This window comes from Neodiprion pinetum, chromosome 3 (assembly GCF_021155775.2).
Source record: "Neodiprion pinetum isolate iyNeoPine1 chromosome 3, iyNeoPine1.2, whole genome shotgun sequence".
Classification (NCBI taxonomy): domain Eukaryota; kingdom Metazoa; phylum Arthropoda; class Insecta; order Hymenoptera; family Diprionidae; genus Neodiprion; species Neodiprion pinetum.
Window position 1 is genome coordinate 36,194,801 of NC_060234.1, and position 23,680 is coordinate 36,218,480.

The window sequence follows — 23,680 nt, forward strand, 5'->3', positions numbered from 1 at the left end:
ATTTTTATTACGTGAAAAACACGTTTTTATCTTAACGTTCACCATCAACGTGGCAAATAATATTGCTGGAAATTTTTAAAACGCTTCGTACTATCCTCCTGACTTTTGATTCAGACGTCCGATCTATCATAGTTACTCAAGTTTTCTAGTAATATTTCTGTCGCCGTCCATCAACCCTATTCATCAACGTTACTTCGTTATGCCTATATCTTTGATGGTTGTAACTATTTCAACTGGGTATCCCCGCTGAAACTGAAAGCTTTCGTACGTTTCAACGAAAAACGTTTCGCCATACGGTGACGATCACCTTACAGATGTATAGAATGTGTGGACTATTACGTCAGCGACAGGCCTCTCGCCTCTAGGCGTTTGACCGAGTGACGTATTTCATTGATAATTCCACGCTGCTCAATTCCCCTTTTACGTCAATAATATCTATGTATAATAATACATATATGTATACATATATGCGTGTGCACGGAATCTGTGCGCAGGTCAAACGACAAACAGACCTTAAGCCTTCCGAAGACGTGGGCAAGATGTCGTAACAGTTTGATTTTGGTCGGGAGTAAAACGATGACCATATTTAGAGAGGATCGAGAGTTGAGAATTTTGACAATCGCGTCAACCTGTCAACGAAGGATTTTTCTCCTTCTCTCTCTTCGCTTTGATTCATTTTCGAAAAACAAACCGTTCGTCAAACTCGAACAATAGCGATGGACACTGAGTTGAAAATAATCGATGTATCGATTAATCGAATTCAAAAAAATATCGAACACTACTCGATTGAATCGGTAAAAATTAATCGAGTAATCGGTTGCTTCGTTGTCTTTTGTTTTGAAACGGTGTGTATGAAACCAAAATTTCGTAAATTTCGGTATGTAGTCTTAATAGAGGAAAAGTTTTTTTTGATAACTTACAGTTTCGTTCAAAATAGTTCTCAATTTCTGGTGAATATATTCGTTTACCTTTCACTTATTACATCAACTACGTACTTAGTGAGTAAACAATGATGACAATTGACACGCTAATCACATAAATTGATATTTTATTGCATCGTTCATGGGCGTAAAAAACAAAAACCGATTACCAGGAAGAATAACCGAGTTTAAGAAATAATCGATTATACTCGACTAGTCGGGAAACAATAAACGATTATTTTTGGCCATTCTTATCTTACATAGTCGCAACTGCGGATTATAATTTTGACCAATTAACGTTATATTCACGATGCAGAACGTAATATGCACGATATAACGGAACGATATATAGCAATGCAGAAATGTATTGATGAAAAAACGTCGTTTCGCAGGTACCGTATTCCTTATGCCTATATGTATACATAGGGCCGCGAAGCGTAATTAAATCGACGCAATTTTACGGCTTCGAAATTATCGAGAGGTCTACGAACCCTCTCGTTTAACGTTTCCGCGGAACGAGCTGTTCACCTTTCGCCGCGAAGTGATTACCTTTGCGTCGGCAAGGAATCGCGCGATACGTGCCCATATTGAATTCGCCAATTTTATTCTCCCCCTTGTTTTCCCTCTCCACTTTATATCTCCGACCCTCGATCAGTTGACTTAACCCCGCGATCTTTGAAGCGAGGCCACGGACGACCTTTTCCGGGCCTCGCTTAATTATCGTCGTCTACAACCTGCCACCGAGTGAAATTTCATTCCTATTATATTTACTAGAGAATTTCAGTAAAACGGGTATCGTCGTAATAACTGTTCAAATAACGTTCCAATTGCATGGAAATGTGTGTGGAGTCAGCTTAGGCATACTAAAATTGATGGTTATTGGTAAATTAGATCTATGTGTTTAGTTGATCAAATGTCTTCGATCTAACAAGGTCTCAATGTCAGTTTATTGCCGCACTAACGCCAAATCGTCGCAATAGTTAGAAAAGGATGATGCGGTAAGAGTGACGATAATTAATCAAACGAAAAGAAAAAGTGAAAAATACCAGATTTTCTGGTTACAGCCACAGAACTCATTTTCATTTTTAACGTCATGGTAAGAAACTAAAATAGTCGAAGACGGTATACCAGAAAGGTTCGGAAAGGTCCTTTTATTAGATTTCGCACTTCTTCGCTAAAAAATATCTCACTTTTCAATTTTTTTTACTATTGCCTCAACGACGTTGAAATTTCTAAAAAGGCTTTTTTCGAGAATATCAAAATTGAGATATCCTTAAATCCTTCTGTGGCTATAACGTATGTTTTGTACGACGAAATAAAATTTTTTTTTGTAAAACCTGAGACGCGTGGGAATTTTTTTAGTACGAAAAAATCTGCGTTGAAATTTTGAATATTTGAAAGTTAAAATAATTTTTTTTTTTTTTTTTGTTTACGAACCGCCCTACCGTATATACGATGTAATCCAGACTAGAAATTTCTCTCGGCACGTCGATAACGATCACCTGGACTGTCTGCACGCCACGTGTTCTAGCTATATTATAAATAGTTATCGATTCGACGGTCGCTCAGCTCCTTTGTACATACAAGCAGCCGCGATGTCATGCATGCATGTAACCTGTCTGACATAATCGTGAGAAAACGTATAAAAGTGTTAAACCGATTGGCGAACTGCACGGCACGTATCTTCCGACCTTCGCGTTTAAATAAATTAAATGTACCTGCTGCTGCAGGGATTTCAATCAGACGCAGAGCTGAGAACGTTATTCGAATAACGATTGTGCAACATCGGCGCAATAAAGTGAAATGAAAACGAACGCGGATCTCTGTTTGCAGAAGGAAGAGGAAAACGGTTTGTCTTTTTCTTCCTTTCTTTTATTATACGGAATAACTCTTGAATGGATCTAGCGAGCTTGCGAAAATAGAAATACGAGGAGCGTATTTTTCCGGGCGTCAACTACACGCTTTGCGAATCTCGCGTCCCCCGTCCCCCTCCCCCTCCTCCTCTTCCTCGTATATATATATAAATCTCGACTCGAAGCTATCGCCTCGTATCTCTCAAGGACCCGACTTGAGCGCGTAAAATTTCAGCCTTTCGTCCCGACGGGACCGATCAGATAACTTTGATAAATGGGAAAGTACAGGTTCGGTCAGGTTTCAGATATATAAGACCTATTTCGCAAAGAAAGGAGAAAAAAACTTATGATTAACTGCAGGGGGAATCAGCGATGCGGACCGAGTATTCTGCGCCGGCCTTTCACAAACTTCTTTCGGCTCATCGATCGCCGCGAAGATCGATGTAAAAAAAGTTAAAAAATTGCCGACAGTTTGTCAACAGAATTATGACTTCGTTAAAGAAAGATTCATTTCTAATTAGATTGTTTTCAGTTTTTGAAAATACTTTCCTTCAGTTTCGTACAGTCTTTCCTCAGTAGGTGATAATTGTTTCTGAATCCGTTTCTTGGTGTGGAAATTATTTTTACAAATGAAAATTAATTCGGTCGCATTTTTAAAAATTTTTTTTCGCTTCAAAGAAAGGATAGTTACGTCACAACGAAAAATATACAAATCTCATACGTATATCCGTAGAATAATTTCAGGCTCATCAACTCTGTAATTTATAAAGGTTCGTTAGAAATTGAATCCTTGTGGTACCAGTGGCAAACGTATATAGTCGAACTATTTAATCTTCGTATGAAATTTTGGAATAAAAGATCAGGAGAATGATAATAAAAAAAAAAACAAAAAGAAATTACTACTCCATCAGAAATAATCTCGTCTAATTTTCCTGTACAACGAAGAGACCAAAATCTCTTAATTTAAATGTAACAGGTAACCGTCGGTAATCAATTACCGTCCAATATGCGAGTATAAAGAAAAGAGGAAAGGGTTGTTTCCAATGCAATAAGCGAGACCGGGAAATTGAATAATGACTTTAAAGGACATTGACGGAGAATGGAGCAAAAGTTTGAGAGTCGGAGTCGCGCTGCCGGGCCCGACGAAAAGGGGGACACGTTAAAGCTCCCGAGGGAATTCGCGGGGCCCGTTCCCCGTAAATCTGGCACGGAATTTAGCCGCGGTTTACTCTCGCGCTATGCCTCGAATATATATCCCACCACTTCCACCTCCACCACCATCGGCATCCCCCGCAACACAGCGCCGCGCACTTCGCTCTATCGATTTAGCAAGGAATAACAGAGCGAGCGCAACGCGGCCTCCGAACTCCTCGCATTGTGTCAGCCAATGCACCCCCCTAAGATCATCCCCCAGAGGTCCGAATCGAGGGATCGTTCACTTTGAAATAAAATTATATCTCCGTATGAAAACGATCGGTCTTGTAGGAAACGCTCGTTTTCTCAACATCAAATTTTATCTGTAATACTTGAAAATTTTCGAGTCCGTCGTCAACTTGTACGGATAATGTGGTTCAAGACTTTGAGAAGTAGCCTTGAATTTTTTTTCCGATTTTTCCAAAACCTAGAACACTTTGTTAAATATGTAAAGAAAAATTGTGCAAATAGAGGGTTGATAATTAATAATAATAGGTTTGATTAAGTATAAATGGTAATACGAGGAATTCGAGATGCTTTTTAACATTCAACATCAATGAGTTGAGATACGTTTGGTAATCGGTGGAAGTCGAGCCATCTTTTAACAATGGTAACACATGCTTGCAAAACGTAACTTTTGGTTTCTCCCTCAAGTAACAATGCTTTTTTTATAAGTATTTAGGTATGTCGGATAAAAATATAGCACTAGTTTTTTTATAGCACGTCGAACAAGCGATCTCAACTAATTTCCAATGAAACATATCCCCGATTTGCAGATTGGATAAGACCCCGGAAACCTCAGTGAGTGATTGAAGTCAGGGTAAATAATCGGAAGTAAATGGAAATTGCCTCGGTAAAACGGATAACAAGTAGAGCAAATGATAATGCGGAGTGAAAATGACTTTATCGCAAGACTCATATCGATCTCCATGATTTTCGAAGCTTGCCACGCGCGATTTCTCAATGCGTTACGTCACGTGATTTCAGCTGATTTAATATCCGCAACGGCGTAAGCCACAAAAATCGATTCCCCGTGATTTGAAAGAAAATTTTGCAGATCCGACTCGATTACAATTATATTTTTAGCCGTTGCAATGGATTTAGGACTTTCTTAAAGTAACAGCCGCTCGCTTGGCATGAGAAATTACCAACGAAACCCGCACCCTCGGGATATTTTTCCGTTCTCCCTTACTCCGGCGATGGAAAATATTTCACGGCACTCGTTTCGCTCTCCGTCATGCACACGTGTAAGTGCTTTGATCAGGAGCTTTATGGCCAGCTTTTATTCTACGTTCCCGGTAATCCAGAGCACCCCGCACTCTTGTTTGGACGCCGCGTCGAGTCGACTCGGTTCTTTTGAATCCAGCGTACGTCAGTCGTCGCTTGATCAAAGAATCTTCCCCGCTTTTTTCACCCTGTAGAAGCAAAGCTCGAGAGATTTGTTTTTTTTTCCCCGTATTTGAATATTCATTGTCGGAGATTGGCGGGCAGAGACAGGGCCAACTTTCCCTTCTGATATTCATAATCACTCTCCAACGGTATTTTTTCACGCTGAATTACAGTCACCCAAGTGCCGATACTCCATAACGGGGATAATCTTTGGCCTAAATTTTTTTACGGCTGTTCCTCCTCCTCCTCCGCCTCCTCCTTCTTCTTCTTCTTTTTCTTCGTCTTCTTCTTCTTCTTCTTCTTCTTCTTCTTCTTCTTCTTCTTCTTCTTCACTCGATAAATTGAATCTCGCAATCTCTTTTGTATTTGTCAAACCTCGGTGGAGGCCTAGCGCGACCTCTCGTTCCTAAAAATATCCCAACAATGGGTATTCATCTCTGAATTCAGGGAGCGAAGAAGCCGCTCGCGTACAACACGAGGACTCGTCTAGAAACGGCTAAGATACACAGTCACGAAATCGTGACGTTGCTCCGTCGGTGCGGCCAGTTTTTCTCATTCTTGAGGGGAGTAAGAAACTTGCGTGCGGGAATGAAATTCGCAACAACAAAAATCAGAGTAAGAAAAAGGAGAAGAAGAAAAATAAGAATAAAAAAAGATAAATGAAAAAGTTCAAGTCCGCGAAGAAATTTCCACCGACAAGATAAATCTCCGATATTGAAACTGCAGGCTCGGATAGATCTTTGTTGTTGTTGTTGTTTTTGTTTCTTTTTTTTTTTTTATACCCTGTGTACGGAAGGGGTTTCCTCGAGGTTCTTCGGGATGCCGGCGGGTTAACGATTATGCGATTGGATCCTCAAGCGCGGTTTATTCCTTTTGACAGATAGTCGATAAAGCACCTAGCCATGAACACGTCACGATGTCGATGCCAACGGCGTTTTTCGATATTTCATTATGCTCCACTACACACATGGACAGGACAAACCGCCTGGTTGGTTTTCATTCGGTAAAGGGACAAAGAAAAAAACGACCGCACTCCGCCGTGTAGCCAGTTTTAACGTCTAGTCTTTATCTTCTACCGGTTGTTGAACTCAATTTCAGTTTGAGGGAGTTTAAAAGTGGGGTAGTTGATCGCACGAAACCTGCTGTGATTGGTCTGATCAGAACTCGTGTAAAAAAGATTGATTCCAGCTTTTTCTGCGGGAAGATTAATCGAACGTTGCGTTTTTCGGATGATAAAACTGGTAGCTCGTATCGATAAGTGCACAGTGCGGATAAATCTTGCGCCGATTTAGCGTGATCAGATTCGGGTAAGAGATATAATTTTGGTGATCGCTGAAAAGAGAATATAGTTCTAGAAAAGACGGAACGTTTTAAAATAGATTTATATATAATGAACAGTGGCGAACACAAATTTCAGTACATTAATCGAACGTCAACGAGCTATAAAAATTCTAAACTTTACAACGCGCTTAAAGTGCTCAAGATATTATCCCTAAATGTAAAACTGAATAAATAATGAAAATGGTTTAGAAAAAAAAAAAAAAACGACCTTCTACAAAAGCGATAAACATGTAATAAAGAAGAGAGTGGTTTTAATTGACGTTGAATAAAAATTATACCTTTTTAAAAATATAACATTATTATACGAGCTTAAAGACAGTCTGTAATATGAAATATAAATAATGATAGATACAGTACAAAAATTGAGCTTTCGACGTTGGTCGTCGTAACGAGACTCTGACCGATTCGATGATAAAATCCGAGGGTGGTATAAAAAGCGAAGAAGAATCCGGAACCGGATGCGGAGATAAAAAGGAAGGAGCCACCTGCTTACACGCGTGCCAACAACGAACAGCGCCAAGTTTCACACCATTCCTCAACTCGGCCGACTGACAGTTGATACGCATCACTGATACAGAAAAGCTCTCTCCCTTCCCTATTTCCTGGCCCTTTCCTCCATCTCCATATCCATCATCCGACCGAGTTTCTCTCCTCGCGAGTGGAAGAAACCCGATATCGTCAGACGCGGAACGAGTCCCAAGGGTCCGACGACCCAGATAGATGCACCAGAGATGAAACTCGGAGACAATATGACGGCTGTTGAAGGTAATTTATGCCCAATTAACTGATTATTCTGACTAATTTTAATAAGACTGATGGCTAGGACTCCCGAAATCTTACTAACTTTATTGCGTTAAGTACATTTATCATGTCGTCATATTCGCAAGCTGTGAGGGAAGGTCTTTTTGAAGGAACAAGGATAGAAAATAATGGTTTTACAAACAAAAGCTCAGATCACGGTGCATCGTTTCGGACAGCATAAGATTGTTTAAAAATCTAATATATTCGTTCAATTTTACTCAATTTATTCAGAAGACCGTTCTTTACAAATTTGCTGAAATAAGTTTTCTTTTTTTTTTTCAGTAGTTAATTCAACGTTGCAATTTATTGATCGTAATCAATACCGTGCAATACTGAATAAAGTGACCGATGTCAAAGTGAAATCGAACGAATCTATCAAATCTCCGACCACTTTGAAGCTATTTTAAACGAAGCTTCGATACCTAAGCTTTTGTTTACAATTCCGGTAAGTTATATTTTCGTTCTCTTGTTTGAACAGATCTCCGCCGCTTACGAATACATGCAATCATTCGATATAAACACTCGATGCGCGGTCATCTCATTATAAAACCCACAAGGCGTATCGATATTTTCCATCGCGCAACTTCTTTAACTCGATAATCATTACCGCGGGCTTTAATGTTGTTGTTGCACGGCTCGCGTACAACCGGCAGTGAATATATTTATCCTTTCTATTTTTCGGCCTGTCCATTCACGATATTAACACATGTTTCGGCTATCTGCAAACTCATCAACGTCCCTCCCAATAAGGTATAACACTCCGAATTGGTATTACGGCTGCAATTTTATCGATCTATCAATTCTCCTCCCTCCAATTTAACTTGCCGAAAGTCATTCCGTTGCAATTTCCCCACCGATTACACCTGTTCGCTTTTATTTTACGCAACGCAAGAGCCCGATCTAGCCGTACTTGTAACGAATTGTTATATCCAACCATGTTCAATTTCGCGAACATGGTGCGAACCGGGCTGAAGCTGTGTAACAACTTATTACAGACAGCTTCGTTACAACGCCTGCGACGAACGGATAATTATAAAGTTCACCGCAAAGAGAAAGAAATGTAACGATAAAAGAACGAAAGCGGAGGGAAAAAACTAACGTAGCGGATAATTGCCGCCTGTGTAATAAGAAATAAAAACTTTACAAATATACGCAGGTGTTACGCCCATGCGTGTGTAATGCGAATTTCTTTCTCATGGGAATTCGCGGTTTTTATCATCGCCTCAATTAGGTGTCTGTCTTGAGCTTCTTACCTACAGGATGTTACATCTGTGCAGGGTATGTCTTTGAAAGAATTGTTTTTCACTCCGCATACCTTACCATAATATGTCTACCGCATATTTACATACTCGTACCTGTATAGAAGGCAGACATCGGTGAGAAAAATAGAATTGCATCGGCCGACTCTCTAGCGACCGGTTATTCATTGAATATAAAAGTACCCGCAATTCGACGGAGTGATAATATGTTTTCTCTTTGTTTTTATTTTTTTTTTGTTTTAACTCTTTTCCCATGTCAATTATTCGTCATACCGATCGAATTTAGATGAAATTTATACGGATTCAAAAGTTGTTTTAAGCCGAGTTTAAACATTCCGTATCAACATGTGAATATGTGAAATATGTGGCTCGTTTCGATCGTTATTGTGTAATATAATAGTACGATTGTTATTTTATTTTACTTTTTTTTACAACGTGATAATTGCTTTCATCGATCAATCAATTAATAGCCACTGTCTATTATTAATTTTTTATTCGACCGACCGATTAATCGACTAATCGCGAACACGGTCTCGGTACGATAAAAAGGAACGGAGAAGTTTTTCCAATTGTACACGCGGCGCAAGCGAAGGTCTGTAACAATATATTATACAGCTTTACATTATCCGACATCTACACCGTCTTTATTAATTGTTATTGCTTGAACTCGGTCATTGTTACCTATACAACGCAAGTGTATAGCACATTCAGGGGGCTGACTCCGGTATTGTGACACTAATTGTAGGACCGATATCGCAAGGTTTCCTATGCTAAAAGCACCCGGGGTCTAAGACTATATATTATAGAATCGTCACGTTCGCCGTTGAGGCGCCGTCCCGTACAAATCCTTATATCGAAACAGCAATCAGATGGACGGAGAATCGAACAGCGATTAATATCGTCGTCGATAAATATTTGGTGACGTTTGAAGCCAGAAATCACTTTCCGATTACGAGGCTTCAACCGATACGCGACGTACCTAACATCGTAATACCTTGTAGCTTTGAATCGTTATTCTACAAAGACGGAGTCAAATCTAAGACGGTGTCATTTTGCCTGAGAGTCGAAATAAAAAAAAACAAAAAAGAAAGAAATTTAATAAAGCGATGACGACGGCAGTTAATGGTAATGAGCTTCGCTTATTGGCAGACTTACATAGAGCCGACGTATTGCTTATACGTTTGCTTGTGTGTTTCAAAGGTCGAGTAATAGATCGATCTCAAGCACATCTCTGTAAGACCTTTGAATTATTATACTCGGGAGATAGATTTTCTGCCAGCTCATCTATAATCTTTTAGCCTTTACAAAACCCCTCGGCGATCGCATAATAAAGAGATTACATTATTACGAATTCAGGCATCGGAGTCTCGCAGAGCTCTCGCACATTATTTATCGTGTGGCGAAGTTTGCTGCTCAAAATTTACAACCTATAATCAAATAATTCAAATGTCAACGACGCCCAGCTGTCGCAACTGTTTCGTTAACGCCTGCGCCTAATTATTTAGGTGCGAAAACCGACGGATGCCTTGCAATCAGTCGTCAGAGAAATCTCACACTCGATGCACAATAATTAATACGTCCTGCTTCAATATCAGCGTATCTGACGTACGACGCCGGATTATTTAATTAGCATCACAATTATGGCTGATCGTGACTGATGGTTAGAAATTTCTCGAAAGATCTTGTCGAGCCGTTCTTATTTGTCGAATGGCCAGCATCCTTCTTGCGGTGCTTTAACCGGCAAGCCTACATACATAATTTGCAGTTGTGAATTTTTGACTTAGAGAATGGGAAAAGAGAAGAAAAAAAAGATTCTCCTACCGAAAGATATCACAAGTGAATAACGTACCGCGACTCGCGTTTATCCAAATTCATAAAAGGTGACGAAGACTCGATGGAATTGAGGATGTGCCGAGGTGTAATTATACAAACCTTTGTGAGCAATTTCGGTGGGCAAGAATAAATTTTTACAACAATCTCCCCGGAGCAACGGTGTGATATGTTTTTTTTGTTTTCTTTTTTTCTAATTCCTCTTTCGTTTCCTTCATTTTTCGTTCTACTCTTTGCCAAGGCAGAAGGTCGTGCCGTGCTGCGTTTTTGCGCTGCCTGATATTCCCGTTTCCAGGTTTAATTCTCGCTTCTTTATTCCGATTCGGGATGTGGACGATAACCGTGTTCCATACGCGTAAAAAGCAACACGGCTCGACCATGTATGTGCAGCAGAAAGGTTGGCATATATATAACTATACTATACCGCCGCAGGGAAGAAGAGGAGGAAAAATATGTTGACTCGTTCAACTTCATATATTAATAAACGTTAATTATTACACACAGGTGTAGCGCTTATTATGAAAGATCCAGGGTTCCGATCGAAGTAGTAAACGTGTAGTTTCGAAGGTCCGAGATATAATCTGCTTTTTAAAAAATATACACATTATACACATGTCGAGAAAATGAGAGTGAGAAGAATAATCAATAAAATTACAATTCAGTTATTAATTTTAAAAAGTACGACGAACAGCGCGAATGTTTCCAAGTTACGACCGTGACGACAGACTTTTTAAGAACCGTCTCAAAGATGGCGATTGAATGAAGAAAAAAAGAAAAAAAAAAAAAAAGATGAAAATAAACCAAAAAAAAAGAAAAAAAAAAGAAAAAAAAGTAACGACATAAATTATAACGATTGCCGGACTGCGAAGAACACTCGTTACGCAACGTTGTAACCCGATACAAGACGGCGTGTGTGTGCAGATGATGTTCTCTTGACAATAACAGCTCTATACGTGAAATAATTTTATGGTTGGCTCCAACGATCGCAGCTCAATACCTACGCGTTAAATTCTTAAACACGAATATCGCGTGTGTACGTGTTGTGTAAAGACGAGCGAGAATCGGCTATATAAATTTATTTCGATCAAGTGATTGACAAATTTATTCCTTTCCACTTTATCAAGCTATACCTACATTTTATGTAGGACGGATCTAATGTTTTACAAAAACAAACGTGAATTCGATCGGATAATTTTTGCGATGGATAATTTATATAAATTTTTACTCTAAATTACCTGTAATATAACGCAGACGCGGATTTGTAGCGATCTGATGTTTTTCTCGCCGTTGATGGAGTGCAACAGGTGTATAAGAATTTATCGGATGACCGACTCGAACACTTCACCTTTTATTTTTGGGCCGATTCAACGCGTCTGCATGACAAGAGTGTACAAAACATACATATAAGCGTCTCACAGCACACGTGCAGAAATTCAAGTATTTATTCATATTATTATTTTGCAGAGATGACTGAGCTCGAACGATAATAATATAATTATACTTTAATCGAATAGGCGTTTCGGTCTTAGTGTAACAAGACGAAACTCTTCATCGTTACTCTTCTCTTGTTCTACAATAACAAGAAACGTCGGTTCAGCGAATATCTGTAATCGATTCTTGTTACCGTTTCATGCTCTTCTCTCCTCGCTACTGATCGAAATTGCAATTATTGTATCACGAAGTGTATCTGAGAATATCGCGTTAATCTTACCATCAATCACGCCGTGCGCTGCGAATTCGTCATTGATATTTAGCGATCGAGTCATGTGTTCGTTTTTTATTGCACCGGGTAGATCGTCTCGAATAATATAGACGCGTAACTTAAAACGAAAAATATCAAGAGCGACCGGATCATTTCTTAGGATGAAAAATGTATGAACAATTCGACACAAGAGCCTGCGTAATTATCTGTAACGACACATGTTCGATGTGTAATTTTGCTTTTCTCGCTACCCTGATAACGCCTTGTTACACGTCTTGCGAAATTGTTGAGATGGCAGTGCCCACACTCGTTATTACGTACTTTCTACACTCGGCGAGTGTATAAGTCAACCTGCCGGCAGGTGGATTACGCCTCGGGGGCATCGGTTACATTGTCGGGTCTTGTGTCACCGCCGAGGGAATTAACTCCGAGTCATTTCCCACCCGCTAAACACTCGCGAGCATTGCGCAACACGAAGAATATTAACGTTTCCATTGTTATAAGCCGTCGATGTTGATCCTCTTCGAAAGGAGACGAGAATCAATTATCCTTTAATCGCGAAACGGACTTGAAATATTCTCAAACAAATAAACGACCTTTGGATTGGATGATAAAGTTCTTCTTTATCTTGTATCTAACTCTACGCATAGTTCATAATTTGATAATATCTCGGGTCCCGACATCCTGCAGTTTATATTTTAGAACTAGATCTTCCATTTTCAACGAAAATAATTATTACTATCTAATAATTCATCGGTAAAAATTAAATTTAATTCTCTTACCCGCAAGAGGTTCCTTACAATACAACCGAGGTCTACATTCTTTCAAATTATACACCTGGTATATACTTGTTCACATAATTTTACAGTAAATTATCGTTACCGCGGCGTTTTGGCCAGGGAGATTTGTACGGAATTGAATGTATTATTCAGGGGATCGGTTCTCTCTGTTTCTCTCCGCGCCCTCGAGCACGATAATTTTAGGGCTTTTTGCGTTGCGGCATGACGGAAATTTTCCCAGAAGTAACGGAACGGCCTTTGTTTATACGTTTCATAATTATGTTGCGCGCACTCTTTTTCATCGTGGTTAAAAATTTCTTCTTTCTTTTTTTTTTCTTTTTTTTTCTAATATCACTTTTGACCACGTATTCCTTTTCTTTTCAGTTTTTTTCTTCGTTCGCAGTTCTCGACCGTTGTCTGTGCTGGACGAAAGCGCTGATTAAAACTTTATTGACCCTCGTCATCTCTACCCGTCGTCGAACAAGGTTTTATCGCATTTCTAGAACGAAAACAAGCAGTGAATAGCAACATAATCAAATTTAAGAGAATCTCGAGCAATCGCATAAAATCGGTCGATGCCAATCGCTTTGCTCCGTGTTGTGTAACGATAGAAAAGCCAATTTCATATTTCAGACATTGGTAGCAATGCGATTCACGATAAATAAGCTCTGATATTTCTAATCGTGTTTCACTCTGTATTGCCCCGATTAACTTCGTCACGCTCTGTCAGCACTTCCGTTTTCGTCTCTTTATTTTCTTCTCTCCTACGAATCAGCCACGTCTCTCCATGTTTTAACCCAGAGTCAGATTCGCTATCAAGTTTCTTTATACGGTCAGAGTTACTGTAATTGTAACCCGGAGAATGTGAATCAAAGGAAGCTGCTCGGGATGAAAATGTTCCCTTAACCCGACCTAGTTCAGCGCTTCATCATTTCCCCTGTAAACAGTTTACAGGCTAATAGAAAATGTTGTATTTTCCTCAACACACGTGTAAAAAGTGTACAGAACCCATTTGTTGATAAAAGCTGGGCGAATATTTCCATTTCGTTTTTTTTTTTCGCTTGTGTATTTCTAGCTTGTGTAATTTTCGCCCACGAGAAGATTCGTTCGCCTGTATAAACCTCGCACAGGTGAGTATGTATGTTGGGTTGTGCGGGTGGAAATTTCCGCATTATAAATAGACCTAATGGGGCACCCGCCACAAGTCGGAGAGTATATATTTTTCTTATCTCTCGTATGTTAGAGTGGCCGCCGTCAGCGTCGATTTTGCTTCCCAGCTCCGAACTTCGCGGCGTCTCAATGACTCAACTTACACTATTACACACAGCGAACGACAGTTCGAAGGTTAATTCCGGAAGATGAATTCCTTGGGAGACGTCGAGGACGATTTCTCGCTCGTATCTCCGTACTCTCTCGGCTCTCTTATCCTCCTCTGTCTCGCTCCATTAGATGAGGACCAATTGATTTGCACGACGGGCCAATATCCGATTCCGACCGTCTTAAATCACCGTGCTTGCGACGCTGCAGCCACGATCAGAGCTTTCATCAATAAAGCACGTTATCTACGGCGGGAACTGTCGCCCTGATTGGTCCGAAGACCGTCTCGTCCACGTGTCTTCGGGTGTATCTTCGTGTACGTTCAACGTTGAGCTTTAGAATTCGGTTTCTTCGGTCGAAAAACCCGCAGGCTATCACGAAGACCGCGAAACTAACGGACAGATGGTTGAGTGATTGACTCCTTTTTGCGTAAATGAGCGCTCCATCTTGGACCGAGTAATCACGGAGGTTCGAACCTCTTAAATTCACTCCAATTCATCGATCGCTACAGTTGCGGCGACGTGCCTCATTGTATGTACAGAAATTATGAACGACGAGTGAACTTTCTTCGATCCTCCAAGTTTCGCAACTGTCTTCATGACCGAAGTCTTAGGAACGGTGAGGGCACCTGCTTGTATTAAAACCATTCCTCGGAGAAGGTTCGTGAGAATTTAATGTAGCGTCAATCATTAATTCTTGCTATTACGATTATACAGCTATGGTTAAATAGAACAAAATGCGTTGGTTGCTATTGACGCGGTGTCCGAGCGACAGTAAAATGGACTCAAGTGTCAGGCGGTATAAACTGAAAATAGGGTGATGCGGTTGATTGACAATACAGCCAAAGAAAACAAGGCATCCGTCACTGTCGCTGGAAAGTATAAGCTATGAAGTATAAATATAACCGCGTAGAAAACAGAAAGTATAGTAAACCATGGAACGGGTATTTGAAATTCTAAGTAGGCGGCCGAGGAATCGGGAGATCCGAATGACCGTGTGGAAGTGTGTAAGAAGAGAGCCAAACGCAACGAAAACATCTAATTCCATGGATATATCGAGGATAATGCGATGGTAGTTCATGTGTCTTTTTTTTTTTCTTTTTTTTTTTGTTCGCACTATTGCAAGAGAAAGTAAAATTTGACGCGAGTACCGAGATCGTCTGTATACTTTATATCGCTTCAATTCACTCGGCGACAACACCCTTCAAACATCCAATCAAACATTATACATACCATATATACATATATTCCAATTCGAGAGAAGCGAAGAGGACAGATTTGATCGGCTTGGCGTGCCTGCGTGTGTCAGTTAAAACGACGGAGCGAACTGGACCGATGACACTTGACACTTGGGCCTGTCGTCGATGTCAAATGGCGCAGTATTTGTCGTCGATACACGTTGACGCGGACGGTCACGAATCTGTGAGCTGCGACATCCGGCGTATCACACACACACACACACACACGCAAAGGTTTGAAATGAAATTCTTATCTGCAGAGATCAAGGCCGAAGCGGAGTGGATCAAATCCATCTCGATCATCTCGAAGGCCGGGAGAATCTTTGAGGTTCGATATCATCGTCATTATTCGTTGACATTTGAAAGTTTTTGGGAACACATTACGATGACCCTTTTGTGGTTGGCGCATATCCGGAGAAGCAGCGAGCTCTCTGGTTTCACCTTGCGTGAAATTAGATTCGGTTGGGAAGAGATCGCATTTTCCAAATTACCGAGAAACCCGAGGTTGAGTGCTTAGGCCACGCAGGTACGGCTGTAGGCGCGATCCTGGCCGAAATAAGACGTATATACTTACCTCAAAGTGCAGAATCCCGCTAATAGGATCGGACTATAATTTAAACGGACCGCGCGCTTATTACGTTTCCGCATAAGATATATGTTACACGGTACAAAACCACTTTCTAATTTCCCAGCGATACGTTATTGAGTCTATCGTTTATCGACTGTGCCAAGTTCCTGCTCTTTAATTAGACTAAGTGAATAAGGATTCGACCTTCGAGAAGCTACGAGGAGTGCGCGACTCGTTCGCAAAAACGCAACGGATCGGAATCGATTACCTAATCAGGTAATTTCGTCAGACACCCTTGTTTTTCTCCAGTTCGTTTGCAGGATCATTCGTTCCGCTTATCGACCACGTCCATTCGGCGTTCCCTCAGCCTGGATCTTGTTTCTCGATTCAATTCCCTTCTCGTCTCCTTCCGGTCGGAAGAGCACTTTTGTTATTTGCAATTTTTTTATTTTTCCATTTTCCTACAGACAAAATATACGACCATGACGAATCCGTCGCGGGACTTGAACGAAAAAGCACCTTCATGGGTGATGGCCTCGTTATATGGTCCAAGTTTCAAGGCGAGTTGATATATTTATATGTCGGTGAGACGATACGCTTCCTCCATGTGTGACACCCGGCTCGGAAATAGGTATAAAAACGAGGGGAATTGGAGAATTGAATGGTGCCTGAAGTGGAGGAGGAACGACGGTTTCAGGATACGATACTTGAAATATTCAAACTTCGGGTACAAAGATGCAGGCCGTCACGTTCATGGACCTCTCTACGTCTATTGCCTTGAGAACTGGAGGAGCTTTTCCTTGGGTTTCCTATCACGATGTAGGTAAATTCGCGTAAACACTATATGAAAACTGACAGCTTTATACGTATGAAAACATTCCGTAACCTGAAATAAAAAAAAATATAAAAATATTCTGTCGCATTTCGACAATACTGCAGGTACATGAAAACCCGTGTTCCTTGTCGTATAAGGCACCGTCACCGTAAAAAACACGTTTTGCCGTCTCGTTTCGCGATCATTTACACTTCGAAAATTCAGATGATCGTAATTTTTTATTCGTGCCGAGAAAAATTGCGAAAAAAATCAGGTAGCTGTAGACGAATGGCAAGAAATCACTGCCTGAATTTAGTACCGAGTCACCAAGTAGCTCAAAAGTTATCCTCGTTTCAAGGACGCCGATAAAGCCGCCATTTTGCGGAAATGGTGGATAAGTTTGGAGATTTTATGTTTTACTACCTCGTTCCTGGACGAGGAATAGATACGGCGAAAATATTCAAAAGAAATTTTTCATCCAATACGGTCACATCGATGTAATTGTGAACGTGATGAGTCGGATTTCATTCGACGCTAAATTTCAGCTGCCACGTATTTCACACGTTCTGTTAAACGGAGTTGAGCGAGCCGTAAGCGTGGAATTGTCCGGAGATTTGCATCGTTTCACCGGGCTCGGAGTATTATGAACAGGGAGGTCCGTACGAATTGTCTCATTAGGCACATCGTTTAACACTTATCAAGAGCCTCGCTGCTCAACGTCGCTGCCTGCACTGCTTTAGACAATGGAGAGCGTAAGAATAAACGCGTTGATACGAACATTTACGAGGGGATGTGACCCTCTTTAAAACGGATGTCCTACGTTTAGTTTCGCGATTAGCTGCGCGAGCCCTACATATGCTAAGCTGCTTGTGGCCCGTGTCTACTTGTTAACAATTTAACAATTGGACCGTGGAAATTTGTTACTGGTTCTACAAATAGGGTATGCATCGACAAGCTGCTGTTTTATTTGAAAGCAGCATTTCTTTTCGCTACCATCAAATAAATTTCTTGCAAATGGTAAGCAAAGAATCATCACGGAAGGATATTTCTGAGATCCAATTTAAAAATATCCCTCCAATAACAAGAGGAACATGGCATTTTTTTTTTTTTTTTCTTTCTAAATCATTTAGACCAACTAGACGCATTTTATGATCTGGACTTAATTCTGGGATTACGTTGTACGGAATGAAATTATCTAGAAAAATGTCTATAGAGAAATATTCGTAGCTCACACTGTTAGAAAGTATATTACAAGTCTCTGTTCGAAAGTCAATTCAATGAGAAAATTCTTCCTCAAAGCCTTTAGTAGCTAAACTGATGTGTCACTTGACAGCAAAAGCTTGAGTAAGAAGATTTATAGGCGATCCAATTCTCTGTAAAAATGTCTAAAGGACAAGATCTACTCTAACTTCAACCGTTTACAAGACATGTCTTTTTGTGTAAACGTTTTCTCTTCAAACGTCTTTACCGGTAAAACTGTTGATTTTACAACTTAAATATTCAACTGACACCGTGTTACTTACGATTAAATGGGAAAACTTCGAGTTCGGAGGGGGACCTTTTAAAATTGGATTTAAGAGATATCCTTCAGCGAGTATTCCTTTCTCGCTATTAACAACAAGTTTTTCAGTCAAGAGTGATTAAAATAAGAAAAGAAAAAAGAAAAAAAAAAAAAAAAAGATACGTTGCTTCCAGACGAAACATAATACAGACTGTATCCTTACACCGGATCCATTCACTCTAGCTAATTTACATTTGTTTCGCCCACCATGCGTTGTATTATTTGAAACAGAGAACCAGAACGTAACTCGATATCCAAACTTGCGCCGCTTAAACCAGCTCAGCTTTAGATTTCACCGAAATTCGCACGTCTAATTTCGGGCTCAGATTATGACACGACCCAGCCGTTTGCGTTAATGGAAATACTAGACAACGAAAGTCTGACATTCGACTGGCTGTATGCATAGTAGAGTAACGTCGTGGCGTTGGCTGATCCCAATTAGTGCAGCTCGATGTTCACTCAATATTGCAGATTTTACCCTCTCGATTACCGAGTTGAAGTGTTTATTTCGAATTCGAAAATAGCACGTCTCACGAAGTAAGGAAATGGCGAAAAACCGCGACGAACTAATTCCACTAGCATATACATATGTAATATTGGTGTATATAATATTCTTATCTTTCTTATCTTTCGTTTATTATCGGCGGTTCTTTGATGTGGAAAAGCAGATGGCGACGAATGAAATAAGCAGATTACCTTTTTATTACGGGGTTTTCAATTCGTATCATTAATTTCCGAATGAAATGTGAGAAATTCGGATTCGTTGCGTCTAACTTACAAACTTCAGTTAGGGATTAATTTCATTCCATAAGAACGTGTGCAAGAAGTCCAGCTAATACACTCCTCGTAATATTTTATGCCTCCTTTTACGTCTCGCGTTAAGAAATTCATGTGTCAAAAGATTTCTTCAATCTTTCAAGTTTCAACTCCATCAACTTTTCCTACTTACGTACGTTAAAAATTGTTTTTCACGATCCAGATACTGAAACTACACTTAGTCCCTTGGTGCATAAGCCTGGCCGTCGCAAAGAACCTCCCTTTTATTAGATAACTTGTTTCTCTGCCTAATTTGGTAATCGGATCCGGATCATTAGATAAATTGACGTAAAAGTAAGAGAATTATACGATCCGACTGCACTTGATCAGAATTATACTCACCGAGCCATACACGAGGTCCAAACTTAACCGGATCAGCCAATCAAACTGCAATTGGGCTTTCACAATTCGATGTGCATATACGTGCATGACTACCGTATACGCGTTTCGTGTCGAGCATACTTGTCGTATAATTTTCTTTCGCTTGCGGTATACAAATACAGTGTTATAATCCATCGGTCGATTGTCTTTGCAAATTGATAAATTTACAAATTCATCTGATATAAATTCTCCGAGCAGTGCACATTCGTATCGGAGAATCGGTACAATGCATTTCCTGCAGACAATCAGAGGGCTGATTCGTTAAAAAATACGCTTCAGCAGAGCTTGATAAAATTGAATAGAAAAGGGGACGCGGCTTGTATTAGCGAGTAACTGTCCCTCGGTTCTGAGTGTGGCAATTTGCATATCGGTCACAACGCGAAGTTGAAAAGGCTATCTCTCCCCGAGTGATAACGAATAATCGATTACTCGCGTAGCTGTGAGTTGTTACAGAGCAGATACACGCGGCAGAGAAGAAACTCAAGATCGGGCCAGAGTCCGAAGTGATAAGAGGAGGGGTAGAGGAAAAAGTGAGCTCGGTATCGAGCAAATTGAAATCTCTGGATGAGCTATGCGTGGGATATAAATATTATACGATTGATCGGCGTCAGCGTCGTAATTAACGCTACGCGTGTACACTTGCACAAGTCAGTTTACCACCGTCAATGTTGAAATGATCGTTAAAAATAAATAACGTTATTCCGCATTTATTGTTACAGCTGGCAATGTATGGGGGGACGCATGTCCGCGTAAGACTCGACCACCCAGAATCGGCGACATTCCAAGGCAAGTAAACGCAGTAACTAATTACGGTAATTAGTCCAATAGTTAACTGTCCCTGAACAGCCTGAACATGCGACTTGTAACGTTTATGCTGAGAAATAGTCTGGCGCTCAGTTTCGGCTGTCAGCAATCGAGCGTGGGTCAAAACTTGGATGGATCAATGTTTGGAATGGCGGTTATACAAAAACTTCAAACGTGCGAAAATAAAATGACGAATGATGAATTGGTGGAAGTCTTGATTTTCGAAAGTGTCACTGATCGGTGTTACTACAGTTTACTTTAGTGTAGTACCTACTACGAATCGGTACTTGTTTGAAATTTCAACCCAATAATCGATAAATTGAACAGACGAGTCTCGGTTGGCTTAAACCAATTCGATCGTGTCACTGATCTGCAAAAATTGACGCGCTTTTTGCGAATAATTATAACGGTCGATTGGATAAGATTTTTCTTCATTCGTGATATTCTTTTAAGGTCGGTTTTGCACGACTTTGGTCGACGTTCTGCGCGTATGGACATAGCGATTCGCCATTTGTAATTGACCACCGAACGCCGAACTTTCCGCTAAACACAGTCGGTCACTTTCCCCATTGTCTTCGGGTTATGCAATAATATCGTTTGCGAATAAGGGACGCTTGCGGTGTTGCACGGGTCGAGTAACGAATTCTCGGATTCCATGTTCGGAGTAGAGCTATTTTTGGATCGACTGTATTCCTTCCTGAATTTCTTTTAAACTTCGTTTGAAATCTACACCGCATAATTCTGACGAATAAGTTATCGCAGAAGTTTGCGAATTGAAATTTGGATGTAGAGAAAAAATTTGACGGACGTTCAAAGAAATTCTTCGCAAATTTTTCGACTTTCTGAATTCACATTCAAAAAGCGATGGAAGCATATTAAATTCGTTATATATCTGGCATTTTTTCAAGAAGCTTCTTTTTGTTTCTCTCCATTTCTCCATTTCTCATATGTTAGCGTTAAATCAGGGTCAAGAATTTTCGAACCAGTGCAAAAAATTAACTGTCTCAATAACGGAGAATGTACTCTAAAAAGTGAAGAAAATTCTATTGGAAAAACCTGCAGGTAAAGTCGGATATTACGGCATGCAAAAAATTTATCAATCTGCAAATAGCAGCTGTAAAATCTTCTTTAAAAATATCTCCCCCATGGCGTGCAGGCGAGCAAGGTGAATGCATGAATGCGAAAAGCGTAATCAATTCATTCGGGCCCAATGACCAGCGTGAAAAAGTGAAAAGGGGTGAAAATTTTCGGGCAAATGCGCTCGGTGATTGAAATTCATCATGGATACCAGTTAATTCGGTTCGCCGGAAGACATCAAAGCGGTTTTATGGTGTCGCGTTGCATCGATTGACGGAGCACGGATATTACCGCTGAAGAAACCGAGGGAAAGATGAACTCTCGTCACTTTATCACGGAGAAATCAGAGGACAGGCAAACTTGTCGAGGGGTGTTATTTTTTGGCAATGATGAAAAATCATATCGTGAAAGAACGCTTTTAATTTTTGCTGATAATTAAAAAACTTAAGACTGATTGTCAGTGTGTAACAAAGATGTAACGATGTTGTGAATTGAAAGTAGGAAATTTTACCCCAAGTAACATGACTTGTAATTCTAAAAGTGGTGCGTAATTGTTTGACTACATTTTTCACGCGATAATTTCGAAACCGGTCCTATTATTTTCTTAAAATTTCATACAAACACATCCTGTTGTGATACGTGTAATAAGTGGTCTTTGCAGAATCTAGAATGATTTACGTTCGAACAAGACTTTTCGCTTATAGCTCGCGGAGTCTTATAATATATTGTAATTCGGACATGAATCATTCTGGAATTTCTGCGAAAACCACTTACTTATCTACGGAATACATTAAAGCCGCGATTAACCGAGTGCAGCTCATCTCGGGTGGAGTTTAACCGGGCTTCTTGAGAAATATTTTTTTTTTGACCTTTCAAAATCCACTTTACCGTCCATAGATCGACAAGGAGTCTGCCGCTGCACACATTAGGATATGGATTGAAATTACATCAAACTCGTAGGTGGCTGGGGTTTCGATGTTGTCGTGCCGTGTTAAATATCTTTTCGCAAAGGTCGTTTCGAGTAACTTGATTGTAGTCGAGGGTCAGTATTCAAATTTCAAAGCTTGTAAATTAAAGATAAAACCAGTGTCTTTCAAATCTGAGCCTTAAATAGCATTTATTCAAAATACGCTCAAAGATGAAGAGTAAAAGGGTGAAATCACCCCTTTAATCCATTATCACAGATGACGTTTCGATCGTGGTTTGAAAAAAGTTTATCTGGGCCAGTGCAAGTGCCAAGCTGCCTGGAAAGAGGGAATTTGATTTATAGTACGTAGTTACTAGAAAATTCTGTGGTAAAATCGATATCGTTACAACAGCTATTTAAATATTATCAGAACCACAAGAAAATGTGATATAAGTAACTATTTGGTGTTAATTGTAGTTTTCAGTACCATTTCTCGTATGCATTATTATCAAGTTATTTCAACAGTTCTAAGAAAACGCGGTACGAGTGACCATAATGAAACGAACAAGAAAAAAAAACTGACACACATACGCCATACTTTCTGGCTAAATCATAAATATAACTTTTAATTTATACCCAAAACGATATACTTTTTGTTTACGATAAAAAGCAGAAAAATAATCAAGCACCGTACCTGTTCGACCAACGAATGTCTCTTTTAAATCGCAACCCACATTTTTCTCACCACATAATCTCAAACTTAAAATCCGGGTAGGATGACGGCGCAATTCCGATACCAAATTCCGATTCGCAATGTTAAAAATCATACGAGTACGCTGATCCGTGATCCACCTTATAAAAAACATTTTTTTCTTTTTGTTTTGTTTTTTTTTTTCCCCCATCCACCCGTATACCATTCCTGTTATCACGAAGTTCGACGACGTCGTTCCATCCGCACGTCGCTATAGAGACCTGCGTCTCAGCTACTGTACAGCGAAACAAGTAAGCGGCACCGACTAGGAGGAGGAGGAGGAGGAGGAGGAGGCGGTAGGTCAAGAGGGGAGGGGGGCGGGAGGAGGGGGATCGGAAAAGACGCGGAGAGGTTCGACGACGGTTGAGAGTTCAGTGGG

At 40.2% G+C, this 23,680-nt stretch overlaps 1 protein-coding gene across 3 annotated transcripts in view; it reads left to right on the forward strand.

Annotated features, from left to right (window-relative positions):
- Nucleotides 1–6,228: 6,228 nt before the first annotated feature.
- The window catches only part of LOC124214968 (calcium/calmodulin-dependent protein kinase kinase 1), a 51,424-nt gene continuing 33,972 nt past the window's right edge, over nt 6,229–23,680 (forward strand). Inside the window, exons 1-3 of one of the 3 annotated variants that reach the window (XM_069134717.1) lie at nt 6,581–6,663; nt 6,774–7,462; nt 20,482–20,548. In XM_069134717.1, the coding sequence (XP_068990818.1) occupies nt 7,429–7,462; nt 20,482–20,548 (101 nt within the window). In that variant the 5' untranslated portion in view covers nt 6,581–6,663; nt 6,774–7,428. Of the gene's footprint in view, nt 7,463–20,481; nt 20,549–23,680 lie in introns of all 3 variants that reach the window. The other 2 variants (XM_046617779.2, XM_046617782.2) reach the window with 2 other exon arrangements.